The 17,876-nt window shown below is 44.0% G+C and overlaps 1 protein-coding gene across 1 annotated transcript in view; it reads right to left on the bottom strand.

Moving 5' to 3' along the window:
• LOC308304261 (cytoplasmic polyadenylation element-binding protein 4-like) overlaps positions 1–17,876 on the bottom strand; it is an 86,994-nt gene that overhangs the window by 31,250 nt on the left and 37,868 nt on the right. Inside the window, exon 8 of the mRNA XM_080748827.1 lies at positions 13,186–13,276. Within this exon, the coding sequence (XP_080604953.1) occupies positions 13,186–13,276 (91 nt within the window). The remainder of the gene's footprint in view (positions 1–13,185; positions 13,277–17,876) is intronic.

The following is a 17,876-nucleotide window of genomic DNA, read 5'->3' on the forward strand; positions in this document are numbered from 1 at the left end:
ACATTGTACTCGGTCAGAAGCCATAACTACATGTTTAATCCTCACCTGGCCCATGGCATATGTGCCTTGATCACTGTCTTGGCTAGTGGTGCTCCAAGATGAGACTGCTTGATGCAGTGCAAGTGAGTCTCACCAGTGCCATACTGCTGCCAGATCTCCTTCATCCCCAGTGCTTGGAAATATGGGGTGTAGTATAGCAGTAATGTGAAGGAGACAACAACTCTCTGGGGTCCGCTCATAGTTCCGACATCCCATTATTCTGACCATTAGGTTAGTGAAGGTTAGGGATAGGCTTAGTTATAATGGAGGCTGTACATGCACCAGGTGTCAGCCTCCTCAATCATATTCAGGATGTCTGAGATCTCTTCTCCACTAGCGACATCATCAACAGAGACAACAGAGCTGATAATGGTAAATGGACTGCATTTACAGTATATAGCGCTCTTCTCCAAAGCACTGTACAATTATTTCACATTCAGCCATTAACACACACATTCACACATACATTCACACCAAGAAACCATGCAAGTTGCTCATCGGGAGCAGTTAGGGGTTCAGTGTCTTGCTTAAGGACACTTCGACAAATAAGCAGGAGGAGACATAAATCGACCCTGGAACCTTCAGATTCCAAGGCAGCCGTTCTACCTACATCGCCACAAGCTTGAATGGACACCATATTCCGAACACACAGCTGGAGAGCTGTTTGTTCTCCTCAGACACCCAGAATTTGTAAAGTTGATGAGGATGGGTGCGTCTATCGACTCTGTTATCTCTGATGATGATGAGTGGCTCCCTGCAAAAGGGGCTGGAGGTGAAGAGATCCCAAAGATTGAACTAGATTGAGGAGGCTGTCACCAAGCTGCTGGTACATGTGGAGTCAACTGGCCCTATTATAACTAAACCTACCCATAACCCTAACCTAATGGAGGGAATAATGGGTCGCCAGGATTATGAGTGGACCCCAGAGAGTTGTCGTAGTGATACTTCCAAGCACTGGGGATTAAGTAGATCTGGTAGCAGTATGGCACTAGGTGTGCAGTGGCACATGCTTCTACAGCATCAAACAGTCTCTCATCTTGGAGCACCACTGGCCAAGACAGTGATCAGGGGACATATGCCTTGGAAACTGGAGATGACTGCATGGGCCAGGTGGGGACTAAGCATGCAGCTATGGCTTCTGACCGAATACAATATCTAACAAACTTTGGAGAGGCAAAGACCTTGACAGAACAAGACAGCATTGGTAGCAGAGAAGTACAATTGCTGCCTGAGACCAACAAGGCACCTTTCTAGTGCATGTCTTGCCACCTGCTTGCAACAGCCAAGGAACCTGAGGAAAGACTAGAACCAATGGAACATGGACGGATGCAAGGAACACTTCGACTCTCGAGGATATGGCTGCCTTGCTCAATACATCCTGTAAAAACACATCATACTAACTTGGATGCACACAATCCCAATATGGTGCACTTTGAGGGAAATTGTTATTTAAGTTTGTGTGTGCTTTTGTTGTGTGATTTTATTTGTCACTTTTATTCGCAAATAGTCTTATTTGCTCATTTAAACACCCATTTAAAACCCCCCTTTAAAGTTAAATGTGGATGTTTACTTGTTGTATTTCCCACTAGTATGTCTTTTGTTATAAACAAACAAACTTACTATAAAATAGTAACAAACTTACAAAAAATACTATAAAAGTGCAAGTAATGAACAAAATCGTTTTTAGAAAATGGCATTGACATTGAAAGACAAGATGATCCTTAATGGTCAAAACAATGTCAGACATGAATTATACATGTCAGCATTAGTTGATTTAGACCTACTGCACCTGTTTTTACTCCTAACAATGGCCAAGTTATGGCCCGCGGTCTTCTGAATAGCAAAATTACCTTGACCATGACCTTTTGAGGTCCAAATCGCCCAAAATGGTCAAAACAATATCAGAAATGAATTCCCCACACCACAATTAGTCCAAATAGAGGTATTACATGTGCATATACACCCAGAAACAGAAAAGTTGGATTTTCATCATAGCCGATGGCAGCCATATTTGATTAGGCCATTGCGCCATTCCTGGCACTATGGCGGACGAGCACCTCGGTGATTTTTCATGTCTAGGGACCCACTGACTCAGTTCAGGTGAGAAACTCCCCTAACACCAAATTGCGAACAGGACTTTAAGCCAGATACTGTATTAGTCATGGGATGTCATGATTGATGACATCCGGGATCTCCTAAATGGGCATAAAAGGGATGTGGTTCCACTGGCATCACGGGAATCTCCATATATGGGCATAAAAGGGATTTGGTTCCCCTGGCATCACAGTGATGTCAGAGCTTGATGTCAGTCAATCAACAAAATATACGTTACCCAGACAGAGAGACAGATACGGTCAAGATGTGGCGGTTCTGATAGTAAACTGCGACCGTACGGTCGCAATAAATATTGCAAAATTATCTTTTCTGTTTTCATTGAGCCCGAGGCCCGGCCCGGCCCGGCTAATTAGCATACGTTTTAGGAGCTACCCTACCCTAAATGTTGGGTCGGGTTCGGGCAGAATTTGAGAACTAACGCAGGGATTCACAAGCATTTTTGGGTCGGGGCACCCCTTCATTATATTCATAATTTTCACTCCGAACACCATATTTATGCCATATTTTAGGGATTGTGTTACAAGGAAAACGTTGAGATGATAGCCATTTTGATTAGAACTGACTGAAAATAACTTTTGTACTTTGTTTAAAATGATACTAAATATTGTTTTAAAGGGATAGGACTGTTGAAGGAGGAATCACTAAAGAACCCTAATCCTTAAAACCCGTAAGAAACCCAACAGCAAACTAATAATGTGTGTGGGGAGTAGGGTTGGGTATCTTTTTTTTTTTTTTTTTTTTTTTTTTTACACATTATCACTTTAACCATTATTTTATGCTTTAACTCAGGGCTCTTCAACGTTTTCAGGCCAAGGACCCCTTAGTTGAGAGAGAGATGAAGCAGGGACCTTCACAACCTGTTCATAGATTCCATATAGTTTCATTGTTTGACAGCACAATCATCAGTGTATTTTGGATTCATGTCAATTTGTGTTTTCAGATATTTAACCACTTGAACCGTCAATACTTCATAAACTTGACCTTTCACTCTGTACTTAGTCTGCTCTTCTTCCCCATGTACACCAAACCTCTTGGCCGAAAATAGCCGATCTACAAGCTCGTGAGGCGTCGTGAGCTTGTAGATCTGCTATTTTTGGCAAGTGGTTGATATAAACAAGGAGACAAAAAGTTTCTATCACACAAAGATTTGGAGGACCCCCTGTAGTAACTCTGACCCAGACCCCCTGTTGAAGACCCCTGCTTTAACTAATAAAACATATGTACAAGCTTGAAAAATCCAGAAACGTTTTGTAAGTCTTTGAAAAGTTTTACCCGATTCTATAAATGTCTTCTAAGTCCTTTTAAGGTTTTGGAAAAAAACTAATGTTTCTATGTCAGAGGTTTTTCATGTCAAGGACCCCTAGAATCATATGTATTTGGCCGCGGACACCCATCTCGAAAATATTAATGGGTTAAATGTATTAGGGAACGGTGTGTGGTGGTGGAACCGATTCCGGGTTCCTCCGTGTTGAATCCGGTTCCGGATCCAACCCTATAGCGGGAAGGAATTAATGGTAACAACACCCTTTGGATCGACCAACAAACTCTAACCCAAACCCTAATTCTAACCTCAGTAAAACTATGCCTAGCTCTAACCCTAACCCTAAACCTAACATCAGTAACCGTGACGCGGGTGATTATCTAACCTGCCGACGCTGTTCGACCCAACAGGAGTTCGAGTTATGGGGCAGTCCCCGAATTAATTGGCATAACCACTCCCCCCCCCCCCTCCCCCCCCGTCCACACCCGATATCTTCGTTGAGAATAGCTCAATAGATCGGCTATTTTGGGAGTGGGATGCTAGTTTTTTTTTTTCACGCGGCTCAGAGGCCGCTGCGCAGTTTGACGAGCATATGGCCGCGTACAGTACGCAGCTATGTGTCCAGATGGCTGCAAACACTTACAGTGCGCACGCACACGCGCGCACACACACACACACACACACACACGTATTACTATTCTCGCGGGGACTTTGGCACTTGAGGGCGTCCGCATTTGTAACTCAAAACCTCGACATGAAAAGGTTTGAGAACCGCTGAAAAATAGGTTTTTCAAAAACCCCAGAAGGATTTAGAAAACATTAAGAATCGTCTTAATAATACGCAAGTATAACACCTAATCTTTTCCTAAACGTATCGATAAGAGCATCACTCGTGAGGAGTGAGGACAACTAACCTGTCACAATTATTACACAATCGTCTAATCGCAATTATTTGAAATAATCGCGATTATTTTTCATAATCGTCATAATCGTTTCCATGTTGAAATACATGCTCATATATTTAAAAAGAAATAGTGGAAATAGCAGATCTACTGAGCTTGTAGATCGTCTATTTCCACTATCAATGTTCTTTTTTAAGTATAAAGTTGTCAAATATGTCAGTAATGTATTTGTATATTTAGGTTATGTCTGCCATGTGCAACTTCCACGCCTACAAGCCAAACAGAAATGTAATTGTCAACGACAAAAACACAATTAAATTGTTTATTCGCAGTTATTTGAGTGACAATTAATCGTCAGGTAAAACGTCATGATTGTGACAGCCCTACTCACAACGTCTCATCTGTCGAATGGCGGAGACATTTTGGCCCTCACAAGTATAGTGATGCACGCGCACGCACGCACGCACGCACGCACGCACGCACGCACGCACGCACGCACGCACGCACGCACGCACGCACGCACGCACGCACGCACGCACGCACGCACGCACGCACGCACGCACGCACGCACGCACGCACGCACGCACGCACGCACGCACGCACGCACGCACGCACGCACGCACGCACGCACGCACGCACACACACACACACACACACACACACACACACACACACACACACACACACACACACACACACACACACACACACACACACACACACACACACACACACACACACACACACACACACACACACACACACACACACACACACACACACACACACACACACACACACACACAGCACAGAGAGAACAGAGGGGTTCTTTCTGTCAGTAGGAACAATGCTGGAAGCCAGTCAGAGTGCTGGACTGTACTGTACTGTACTCATCCATGCATCGTCAGTCTCCGCCTATACTGTACAGTATGTCACATCTGTGGCTCTGCCTCGCGTACAACATGCTTCTGGAGACGTGACGGCTGTCTGCGGGCGTGTGTGTGTGTGTGTGTACTGTATGTGTGTGTGTGTGTGTGTGTACTGTATGTGTGTGTGTGTGTGTGTGTACTGTATGTGTGTGTGTGTGTGTGTGTACTGTATGTGTGTGTGTGTGTGTGTGTGTGTGTGTGTGTGTGTGTGTGTGTGTGTGTGTGTGTGTGTGTGTGTGTATGTGTGTGTGAGTGAGAGAGAGAGTAGGGCTGTCACGATATGACATTTTACATGACGATTAATTGTCACTCAAATAATTGGCGATTAACGATTTAATTGTTTTTTTATCATTGACAATTACATTTCTGTTTGGCTTTTAGGCTTTGAAGTTGCACATGGCAGATATGACACAAAACCTAAATACATGAAGAAATTACTGACATATTTGACACCTTACTACTTAAAAAATAACATTGATAGTGGAAATGGCCGATCTACAAGCTCACAACGCGTCGCGATGCGACGCGTTGTGAGCTTGTAGATCGGCTATTTCCACTATTTCTGAAATTTTTCAACATTCACGATTATGACGATTATGAAAAAATAATTGCGATAATGTCAAATAATCACGATTAGACGATTATGTAATAATAAGAGAGAGAGAGAGAGAGAGACAACAGGAAGTACTTAAAGATGGGGTGCCATGATTTTCACCCCATAAAACATGATTATCTACTATTATAATTATACTAGGAGGAAGATTTTTTTCCAAAAAAGTGTACAGAAAGAGTTCAAATTATGTTTTTTATGTGGCCACACCCACCAGTTCATTGGCATGCGTGGTTGTCATGGTGGGTGGTGACCCAGCTGAAGTTAGCCACACCCACGTGTGTTGGGTGAAATGGTAATTAGGGTAGGGGTTGATTCTATGATGTAATAAGTATGGGTGTTTTTGGAACGGCACGTCTGACCCAGCAGGTGGCATCCTCCAGCTAAAAACCCAAATAAAAAGAGAATGCATAATTGCTCATAAGAACCACACCAGGGGGTCTAATGAAATACTGTCAACCTCCTAGACACATGAAAACCAGAAAAAGTACAAAACTATGGCACCGCCTCTTTAAAGGAGTACTGTAGTTCACCCCTAAAGTTCTATTGATTACTCACGCCATGGTGTCTTGAGTTCAATAATATATTTTAAGACAAAACACTGATTATAGTAAATTTATCCTGACGGTTTCCCCCAGACCCATAGAAAGAGTAACCTGACTGCGCCAGATGGTGGCAGCAGTGCGTATGCCTGCATAACACTCTGCCTTACATCTGGGATCGCTCGGGCAGACCCGATGTAAGGGGAGGGCCATTTTTTCAAATTCTTTAGCAGGTGATTGGATGGGGCTGTCTGTCTATCACAGTCTGGGAGTGCCAACTACAACCACTCATATTGGCCTGTCTGCATGACGTTACACCAAGAATCCGCCTCCTGGGTTTCCACGTGGTCTGCAATCAGACTATTGGCTCAGAGCCGCTCAGAGCCCGCCCATAGCTGCCGCTGATTGGTCCGGCCCGGGACTTAAAGAGTGTTATCAACTCTCCCCAAGCAGTCTCAGATGGTAAAGGCAGAGCGTTATGCAGGCATACGCACTGCTGCCACCATCTGGCGAAGTCAGGTTATAGAAAGAGAGAGTTATGACACTTACGTCGACTCCCATTGTAAGCATGGAAAGCATAGTGGAAAGCTAGCTTAGCCTAGCTTACTGGAGCCTGTTCTCATTATTAGCGAGCCTTTGCTGCTCTTCAGCCCCGTCCGCCCCCATTATAACCGAGGCATTTTCACTCGCTGGTAGGTAGACTAAATTACGTCTTTTTACCCCTTTTAATAATGTTGTCTACCTTGGAGAGGACCGTGAATGCCTTAAAAGGGGATTTAGTCAAATATGGTCAAATATCAAGTAAGCAAGAGGCAAACATTGTGCGAGGCGTTGTGAGCATGTACATCTGCTATTTTCACAATATTTATCTGCGGAACCGAGTCACATTAAATGTAATACCTACAATTCCAAGTGCTTGTCAGGGTGGGGGTCCCCAGTTCAAATATGTTTATTTTGGGGGTCACGGCCTAAAAAGGTTTGAGAACCCCTGGTATAGAGCATTAACACATTCATCCACCAGGAGCATTGACAACTCATTCTTATGACTTCCTAACCCTGAGAAACACTGCCCTAATGCATACAAGCTGGGAGATATAATGGACCAAAGTTAGGTTCCATAATTGTGTGTGTTGTATAACCTCGTCACACACACACACACACACACACACGGCTCGGGCCAAACGCTCTGATAACGCGGGGCTGAGCAGAGATAATGAGCCACGAGCAACACAGATAAGGTCTCAACAAGACCAACAACATGCTGTGCAGTATCCCACCCATACACACACCACCACACCCTGCTCACACACCACCACACACACACACACACACACACACACACACACACACACACACACACACACACACACACACGGGCCCTGCTGGGTACAAGGATTCACTGTGGGGCCCCTGTGCTTTAACTGTTGAAAAATAGCAGATATACAAGCTCACAGCTTTTTTGAAAAACCTATGTTTCGATGTCAGTGGAGCTCAAAACTTTTCATGTGAAGGACCCCCAAAATGGTATGTATTTGGCCACGGACCCCCATCTCAAAATATTGAGTTACAGTCAGGGACCCCCCGAAGCAAAATTTTAGTTACAAATGTTCAGTTAAAAAAATACATAATATTCAAACAATATTCAAACACATTTTCACGACTTTTCAAAAATAGCAGATCTACAAGCTCACAGCGCGGCACTCGGTGCCGCGCTGTGAGCTTGTATATCTGCTATTTTTCAATAGCTAAAGTATAAAATAATTAAGGCCCCTCCACCACCTTGGGCCCTAGTAACTCAGTCCCACTTTCCTACCCCTTGTGACGCCCCCCCACACACACACACACACACACACACAAGTCCCACTTTCCTACCCCTTGTGACGCCCCTACACACACACACACACACACACACACACACACACACACACACACACACACACACACACACACACACACACACACACACACACACACACACACACACACACACACACACACACACACACGCACACGCACACACGCGCACACGCGCACGCTTACTCTCTGTCCCTCTATGCAGCGATAGCACCCTGTCGCAAGTTAACCCATGTAGGCCTTGGATTATTGAATGCTTTAACTATTGTTGTGTGCTTGTAGATGGGCTATTTTCACTAGTTTTGTGCGACGGTCTTGTATGATGAAGCAGGGCAAAAGACGTACACATTTGAAACTTGGAGGTACGAGGTTTCTGCCCGACAGTGACGATATTTTAGGGATTATGTTGCGAGGAGATAACAGCCATTTTGGTTAGAACTGACTGAAAATAACTTTGTACTTCAAGTTTAAAATTATACTAAATAATATTTATTTATTATTACTAAATAATATATCAAAAATAGCAGATCTACAAGATCGCAGCGCAGCACTCGGTGCCGCGCTGCGAGCTTGTATATCTGCTATTATTCAAAAAGTTGTGAAAAAAGTTGTGCAAATCGTTGAATATGTATTTTTAAAGCGAACATTTGTAACTCAGATTTTGCTTCTGGGTGGTCCCTGGAACTAAATATTTCGAGATCGGGGTCCGTGGTCAAATACATATCATTTTGGGGGTCCTTCACATGAAAACCACATAGTAGTCTCTCCAGAACAGACCAACTGAGCTCCATTTAAGTGAAAAGGACCTTTTCTTTGACGATGGCTAGCCAGATTGCTGACATAGAAACATAAGTTAAAAAATAAAAATAAAATAAAAAATAGAATCGGGTCAAAATTCGAATTTTCACGTTTTTTCAAAAATAGCAGATCTACAAGCTTGTATATCTGCGATTTTTCAATAGTAAAAGCATAGAATAATAATACGCAATAATTTGTAGCGGGTCTAAATGGGGTTTAAAGTCTTTGCACACATTTTCATGACTTTTTCAAAAATAGCAGATCTACAAGCTCGCAGTGCGGCACTCGGTGCCGCGCTGTGAGCTTGTATATCTGCTATTTTTCACTGGTTAAAGCAGTCAATAATTCTAGGCCACAAAAGGAACCACACAGCCCAACAACAATGGTATTTATGGAAATTTAGCACATTCTATTGCTATGCTGTATTATATGCACTACAGCATGTAGTGCGTGCGCGCGTGTGTGTGGCAGCTGCAAACACTTATGGATTACAGCAGGCACAGCTGTTCAACACACACGCACATGCGTGCGCACGCCCTCACGCGCACACACTCTATAGGAACGGTAGGGGAGGTGTGGTATGTATCCATCTATTTCTGTACGGCGTTCAAGTGCTACTAGTACAGGGGCTAATACAAATTTTGGTACCACCCAAGGTGACCGTAACATTTTTGGATTTTCTTCTTTGTACATGTCTCTAGTTTATATTTTGGTATGATAACCCTTTCTGAGATGTAGCTTAATTGATGTTATCACCCGCTAGAGTCGGTGTCCCATTAAATTTACTATAAAGGGAAAAAAAGCTAAAAATGAATCTGCTTTAAGTAGCATATGAGGGGTCAAACTAGGGTTTTTTTTTCATGATGCTGAATCCATTGCAAGCATCTGTTTTGCACAAAAAAACATTCCTTGGGCTAAAACGGCCCCCTCAAACGTGTGAAAAGTGATGACTCATCACTTTTCATCACTTTTTCAAACCACTAGACCGTCGTTTTTAGCGCAAGGAATGTTTTTCGTGCAAAACAGATGCTTGCAATGGATTCAGCGTCATGAAAAAACCCTAGTTTGACCCCTCATATGCTACTTAAAGCAGATAATTTTTTACCTTTTTTTCCCTGTATAGTAAAGTTAATGGGACATCGATTATAGAGGGTGATAACATCAATTAAGCTAATTCTCAGAAAGGGTTATCTTACCAAAACTAGAGGCATGTAGGAAGACAAAAATGTAAAAACGTACGGTCACCTTGGGTGGTACCAATTTGTGAAAATATCAATTTGTGAAAATATCAGTATTAGCCCCTGTTCTACACAGACTGCGCTCGTTATCGCGTTGACGCAGCTAGCATGTTAATGCTGCACGCTCACCTTGTTAGCACCGAGGCCGTGTAAACCAGGACCTTTAACTAAATATACAAACAAGCAGGGGGTTCCCAACAAAAACAAATATGTTAACATAACATCAAAACCAGCATTAGCACTTTATGCAGTACCATACTGTACATTGGCTATTTGAAAATAGCAGATCTACCAAGCTATTTTCAAATACAATCTTGTGGTTGGAAAAACAAATACATTCCTAACATTACCAGTAAGACTCAGCTCATCCCTATTGGCCGTCTAAGTCCAGACACCAAGTTTCGAGACGGTACCATGCTGCGAACTGGAGTTAAGGCTGTTTAAAGCCCAGCCAATAGGCAGACACAGGGGGCTTCAACACTTAAAGCTTGTCCCTATTGGCCTCAACTCGTATGAGCGTTTTAACTCATTTACCGCCTCTCTCGATAGTCCCGATAAAATCCTTATGTTCCTCTCTGCCGGTCCCGATAATCCCGAGACGTTAACTCATTCGATGCCCACGAGGTGTCAACGCGTCAATCTCTTTGATGTCTCTGGAGGCCGACGACGCGTTTGACGCGTTGTACAGTATCTATACTGTACTGTAGTTACTGTACTGCCGCAGTGAAGGATCTACCGCGGTGATCAAAAACCAACAATATGGGGGAAAAAAACACATTTCCCAAAATATCACGTGACCAGGAAGTGCAGTCTCCCTGCAGCCAATCACAAGCTTCCACTGCCTTTAGCGTTTTTGATACACTCGGCCTTAACCCTGTTGCATTTTTGATACACTCGGCCTTAACCCTGTTGCATTTTTGATACACTCGGACTGAAAGACCTGCTCTCCCCCCTCACACACAGCAGTTTTACGCTGGTTCTTCTGATCTAGCTTTTTCAATCACCTCCATGTTCAATACGCGGACTTTTCTACCGCCCGTCGGCCCGTGACACAAACGCTGTGGCCCAGGGATTGGTAAAAAGCGGTCCTGACTGAAAGAAAACATGATCGTGAAAATGAACAGGACATACTTGGATTACATTTACTCGGATTACGGATACTTCTTTCCCCAGTAACGCGAAGGGACGTAAAATGGCGGGTTGCCATGGCGACGATGGGCCATGGACAAATACATTTGAGCTCGGAGGTCCTTGAGAGAAGTGGGCCGGGCCTGGTGCTCTTCACCGGAGCACGGCCAGGATGAGAGCGGACCCACCGCACCCGTCACAAATCGCGTCTTCAATGGGACACTTTATTAAAGAGGCGGTGCCATAGTTTTGTACTTTTTCTGGTTTTCATGTGTCTAGGAGGTTGACAGTACTTCATTAGACCCCCGGCTGGTGTGGTTGTTATGAGCAATTATGCATTCTCTTTTTATTTGGGTTTTTAGCTGGAGGATGCCACCTGCTGGGTCAGACGTGCCGTTTCAAAAACACCCATAGTTATTACATCACACAATCAACTCCTCCCCTAATTACCATTCACCCAACACTGTGGGGTGTGGCCAACTTCAGCTGGGTCACCAACCACCATGACAACCACGCATACTTAATGAACTGGGGGTGTGTGTCCAAATAAAAACATAATTTTAACTCTTTCTGTACACTTTTTTGGAAAAAAATCTTCCTCCTAGTATAATCATAATAGTTGATAATCATGTTTTAGAGGGGGAATAAATCATGGCATCCGCACTTTAAGCCTCCGTCCATCCCCCTGCCCTGTCCTCCTGCAGCATTAATCCCCATAATGCATTATGCATGAATGACCCAGAATGCACTGCTGCTGCAGCGGCGGCAGCAGTCGTGCTGTCTCTCAGTCGGTTCCTGGACTTCCTTCACTGTCTGATTTACACGCGATCAGCACTTTACTGGAACGCCACTGCACGCTCACAACACACACACACACACACACACAGCTTACGGTGAGAGAGAGAGAGAGAGAGAGAGAGGGGGGGGGGGGCAGAGTAGGAAGCAGAGAGACAAAGACAGCAGACAGTAAAGACAGGGGTACACACGAGAGGAGGACAGACACACCACTAACCCTGACGTACAAACAATCCATTCACTGCGGTGAGCTTGCAAATCGGGCATTGTGAGCTTGCACATCTGTGTGTGTGTGTGTGTGTGTGTGTGTGTGTGTGTGTGTGTGTGTGTGTGTGTGTGTGTGTGTGTGTGTGTGTGTGTGCTGTGTGTGTGTGTGTGTGTGTGTGTGCAGGGACGTGCTGGCCATTGGGAAAAGCGGGACAATTCCCGAATGGCCGGTTCATTCCCGGCCGGTCCAGGCTGGCCATTTGGAGAAAAAAAAAAATTAAATGTCGGCCTTCGTTCCATTCTCGTATTTCCAAGTTTCAAATTGGTAGATTTTTTCGCAAAGCAAAGCCCTGCTTCATCATACAAGGCCGTTGCACAAAAGTAGTGAAAACAGCAGATCTATAAGCACACAACGCCTCGCGGTGCGAGGCGCTGTGTGCTTGTAGATCGGCTGTTTTCACTACTTTAAATCATTTTTAAAATGATAAATACAAAACAAACGATTTTGGACATACAAGGTTTCCACTCGACAACGACGAAATATAACTCATGTAATTGGCCCACTGTCTTGTCACTTGTCATGATCTGAAATGGCAAATCTTTGAGTAGCAGCAGCGCTATAGAGAGAGATCTACCTGTGTGTGTGTGTGTGCGCGCGCGTGTGTGTGTGCGTGTGTGCGTGTGTGTGGGTGTGTGCGTGTGTGTGTGCGTGCGTGCGTGCGTGCGTGCGTGCGTGCGTGCGTGCGTGCGTGCGTGCGTGCGCTCACCTTTCAGGCTGTCCTGCTCAGCTCTCATGATGTCTATCAGGGAGCTCTCCAAGGTGTTCATGTTGAAGCCGTCGAACGAGCGGGTTCGCTCCTGAAACACACACACCAGAAACACCATGGAGGTTTAATTATCAGTGGACCACGATGGGAACAAGCCCCGGCTTTGTTGTGTAAAATATTTTAATTTAAAGCTATACTGTGTAAGTTGCTAAACTAGTGGTCAGTCGCGGTATTGCTTTTTTCGTCCGCTTTTCGCCGTTTTTTCGCCCGGAGTCACCGCGGACCACCGCAACCGATACGAATCCATGGAGTGGTAGAACGTAGTGTTGTAGTACTCGAGTCAATGACTCGTCTCGAGTCAGGACTCGAGTCCAAATTTTCACTGACTCGGTCTCGTCTCGGTCTCGCCCTTAATTTGACTTGGACTCGTCTCGGTCTCGGTCTAATTTGACTTGGACTCGCCCCCCACCGAGTCCACTCGAGTCAAGTCACTACAATGCAATGGAATAAATGTTATATCCATATGAGGAGCGCATTCACGTTAACATTAAGAGAGCTGCCTTGTTAAGTAACAGAGCATTCTGACGCGCATCTGATAGGCACACAGTAGTAGCACACACGCACACACGGCACACACACACAGAGCCCCGCTCTGCACAGCAGCAAGCATCTAATCTTCCCAGAAGTTATTTTTTTCGCCAAACAGACAACAGCACAACAGTCCACTTTCCTCTTACCTGCAGGATATCCTTGTGTCCCCAAATAAATAAGTCCTAACAGCTTCCAAACACAAGCCTTTGTGATCATGTGTTGTGTAGTTTAATCCACCCGCACAGCTGGATTAAGAATTTACGTCTTTTTGTATTTCCAGGTGTAGTCTATTACTCGTTAAGCAAGCCTCATCCGAAAGTTTTAAAGTGCACTGATCAACAGAGAGAAGTGTAACATTGTAAGTCCCTGTAGAGAGGTTAAAACGAATCAAAACAACTTGAAGCAGTGACATGGGGTATTGTTTTGCCTTGTACTTGAAAGGCATCAGACTAATGACATAGGGTAGCCTACATTTCTCACCTTAAACAATTAAATGCAGACAGGCACATACTGCTACAGTATGTGTTTGAATGGGAAAACCTTATTTATTTATTTCAGCTTTTAGTCAAAATAAAATATTAAGTTAAGAGTTTGTTTGAAAAATGTTTGCTAAAATCATGCATGCTCTATTTCAATGCAACTATAACAGCAATGTTTAAAAATGTTATAGATTACAGTAGTAGACATAATTATTTTTTAAATAATATTATTTTTGTTATCACTTGGCCTTTTGGTGCATGGGCATCAATATTATATCCATATCATGATATTAGACTGGATAGGCCTAATTATAGTCTGTGATTTGGGATATTGTACTGCAGTATATGCCAAGTCTTATTTGTACACTAAAGTACTTGTTCTCTGCCTGGGAGAAAATGTAATTGTAGCAACTCAAATGTCTAGTTCTTAGACAGAAAATTGGTATGGGAAAAAACTACCTCTCCAAAAAACTCCCTCAAACCTAAACCACAGCATTGACAGCAACCAAAGGTAATTTGGGGAGACCTATTGATTTAATTTGAAGACAAGCCATTAATTTGAAAGGTATTGGTAGGAAACACCAGACAGGTGCATGCACATGAACGGGGGGTTCTTGCATTGTGTGCGTGTGTGTGTGTGTGTGTGTGTGTGTGTGTGTGTGTGTGTGTGTGTGTGTGTGTGTGTGTGTGTGTGTGTGTGTGTCCGAAAAAAAAATATATATATTGTTTTCTGCAGCCTACCTATCAAAAAAAAAAAAGGAAAAAAAAGAAAACTGGACTCGGCTCGGTCTCGCCTACCATTGGTCTCGGACTCGACTCGGACTCGCCTCCCATTGGTCTCGGACTCGACTCGGACTCAGCCCCCTCCCAGGGGCTCTTGACTCGGACTCGACTCGGACCCCATATGACTTGGACTTGACTTGGACTCGCTTTAGGTGGACTCGACTACAACACTAGTAGAACGTAATTTTCTGAGCAGGATTTGGGGAATAAGAGGTTAAGAATCCTTCACCATCGTAAACACTGGTTGCTGAGGGAAGCTACTTCCTGAAGAGTCGGTTATTGGCCGGTAGTGTATCATGTGTGTATGATCTGCGATGTGATTGGCCAACGTATACAGATGATGCATATTACGTCATTTTGCCGGGAAATCCCGCCCCTGTCACTGCTAAGAAGAAAACATATAAAGAGAAGGCTTCAGAAGCTGAAAATAACGGAGTGGATGTTCTAAAACTTTAGCGATTTAACAGTTAGGACAATTTTAAGATTTGTTTTATAAAAAAAGTTACATGGTATAACTTTAAATGGGGACATTGTTGTACTTTTCTTTGTTGTAAATAAAAGTATTCTATTCTATATAGTGGACTTTGGTCCATTCTATCTCCCCTTTAAAGGACAACCTCTGCACTAGACCAGTGCTGCTGTTTTCACTACTGTGCGACAGCCTTGTATGATGAAGCAGGGCTTTACTTTGCGAAGAAACATACACATTTGAAACTTGGAGATACAAGGTTTCTTCCCGACAGTGACGATATTTACACCCCCGTATTATGTTGGCGTGCCCATGGATTCTTGGGACATGAAATGTGTGCCCATGCAGAAAAAAGGTTGAGAACCACTGCATTAGACCACCGAAACGTTAGCCAGAGCTTTGACTATCGGACAAAGAGCAACCGAGGTAAACAGCTTACACACGGAACATACTGGAAATGCATGTCTGTGTTCACAAATACACACTGTTATGTATATAGTATGGACACACAGTGATAAGGGCTTGGTCTTTACCCTAACTAACCTAGCGCGCACGCACGCACGCACACACACACACACACACACACACACACACACACACACACACACACACACACACACACACACACACACACACACACACACACACACACACACACACACACACACACACACACACACACACACACACACACACACGCACATGCGCGCACACAAACACACACACCTTTGTTTATGATGCCAAGTGCAATATGGGCTATCGGGCAAGTGCAATATCGCATCTCTACGAATGGTTTCTCGCTGGGGGGGGGGGGGGGGGGGTCATTTTGAGATGTATTATTATTTGAGATGTATTATTATTATTCTATGTATATTATATTATGGATGTTTTTATTATTTGACAAATGACAACTGACTATGATACATTGACTATGATGGAATAAAGGTTAATGGCACATATCTTTGTCGAAGCTGCCATTCGTTTTTTTGGCTACAATAAACGGAATGTTGTTCCATACAGTGACAATAAACGTCTTATCTGAGCGCAGGCACACGCACGCGCGCACACACACACACACACACACACACACACACACACACACACACACACACACACACGCACACGCACACGCACACGCACACGCACACACCATGCGAGGTCAAGTTTAAGGTCAGTAGTCAATGAAAGATTAAAAACAATTAAACCCTATATGCGTGATTGACCAGGGGATGCCCAGGGCTCTATACTAAATCTGCTCATTCGTTTTGTGATGTTACAGTATATGTAGAGGAAATATCTGTGTCCATGTATGTGCTAAAAAAAGATGTGCTTTCACTGTGCAACTTGGGTTGAGGATAGACCTGAGGTGAGAGTGTACAAATTGAATTGCAAGAATCGGCCTCATGGTGGCACTAGAAGAGGGCCATGTGAGGTTATGGTTTGGCAGCCAAGGAGTGTGTGTGCAAAGTTTGGCATGGATCGGGGCAACGGTGGCGGAGATATGAGTAGGGCAAAAGTGTGACGTGACGTGTGACGGACAGACTGACAGCCGGTGGAGGTTTTGACAGTCGCAATAGCATAGCATAACATGTGGGCAATGAATCTTTAAAAGGGAACCATTACAACCCTAATGGCTCCTAACTAGGGGTGTAACGATATAGTAACTGAATCGACAAATCGATATTAATTTGCAATGATCTACTATATTGTTTGCAAATCAAAATAGTGGAAAACTGCTCTCAAAGCACACTCTTTTAGCAGGGATCAGTTTGGAGTTGCATCATGGCAGGGTATAACGACAACAAGCCAAACCGCTATACCCCAAGTGTCATTTTGCCTTAGACCAGGGTTCCCCAATTAGTTTTCCCCAAGGGCCGAATCATGTCTAGGGTACCAAGCTGAGGGCCACAACATTGAATCATGTCTAGGGTACCAAGCTGAGGGCCACAACATTGCAGGGGGTGACAGTGGCGTTCCCACTACTCCAGTGACAGTTCAGATATCGTCGTTGTCGGGTGAAAATCTTGTATGTCCAAAACCGTTCTTTTATCATTTTAAAAATGATTTACTAGTGAAAACAGCCAATCTACTGTTTTCTAGGGCTGACCTTCGATTACATTTTTTGAAATTGTAGCTTGTTCGCCAAAATCGGGCGATCTTCGAAGCTTCTTGACTGGGGGGGGGTTGTCGGGAGCAAAAGTTTATCAGTTACATAAGTGATAACCGTTAAGGAAATGTGTTTAAAAATGCGCGATTTAACACACCGCGGCTGCAACAGCAAACAGCAGCAGCGCGACTCAAGAGCCCTAGATAACAGATTAACTCCCAAGTCCCAAGGTGTACTGTACACGCAAATGTAATAGTAGATT

The sequence above is a fragment of the Nannobrachium achirus genome (assembly GCF_963921795.1).
Source record: "Nannobrachium achirus genome assembly, chromosome: 19".
NCBI lineage: Eukaryota > Metazoa > Chordata > Actinopteri > Myctophiformes > Myctophidae > Nannobrachium > Nannobrachium achirus.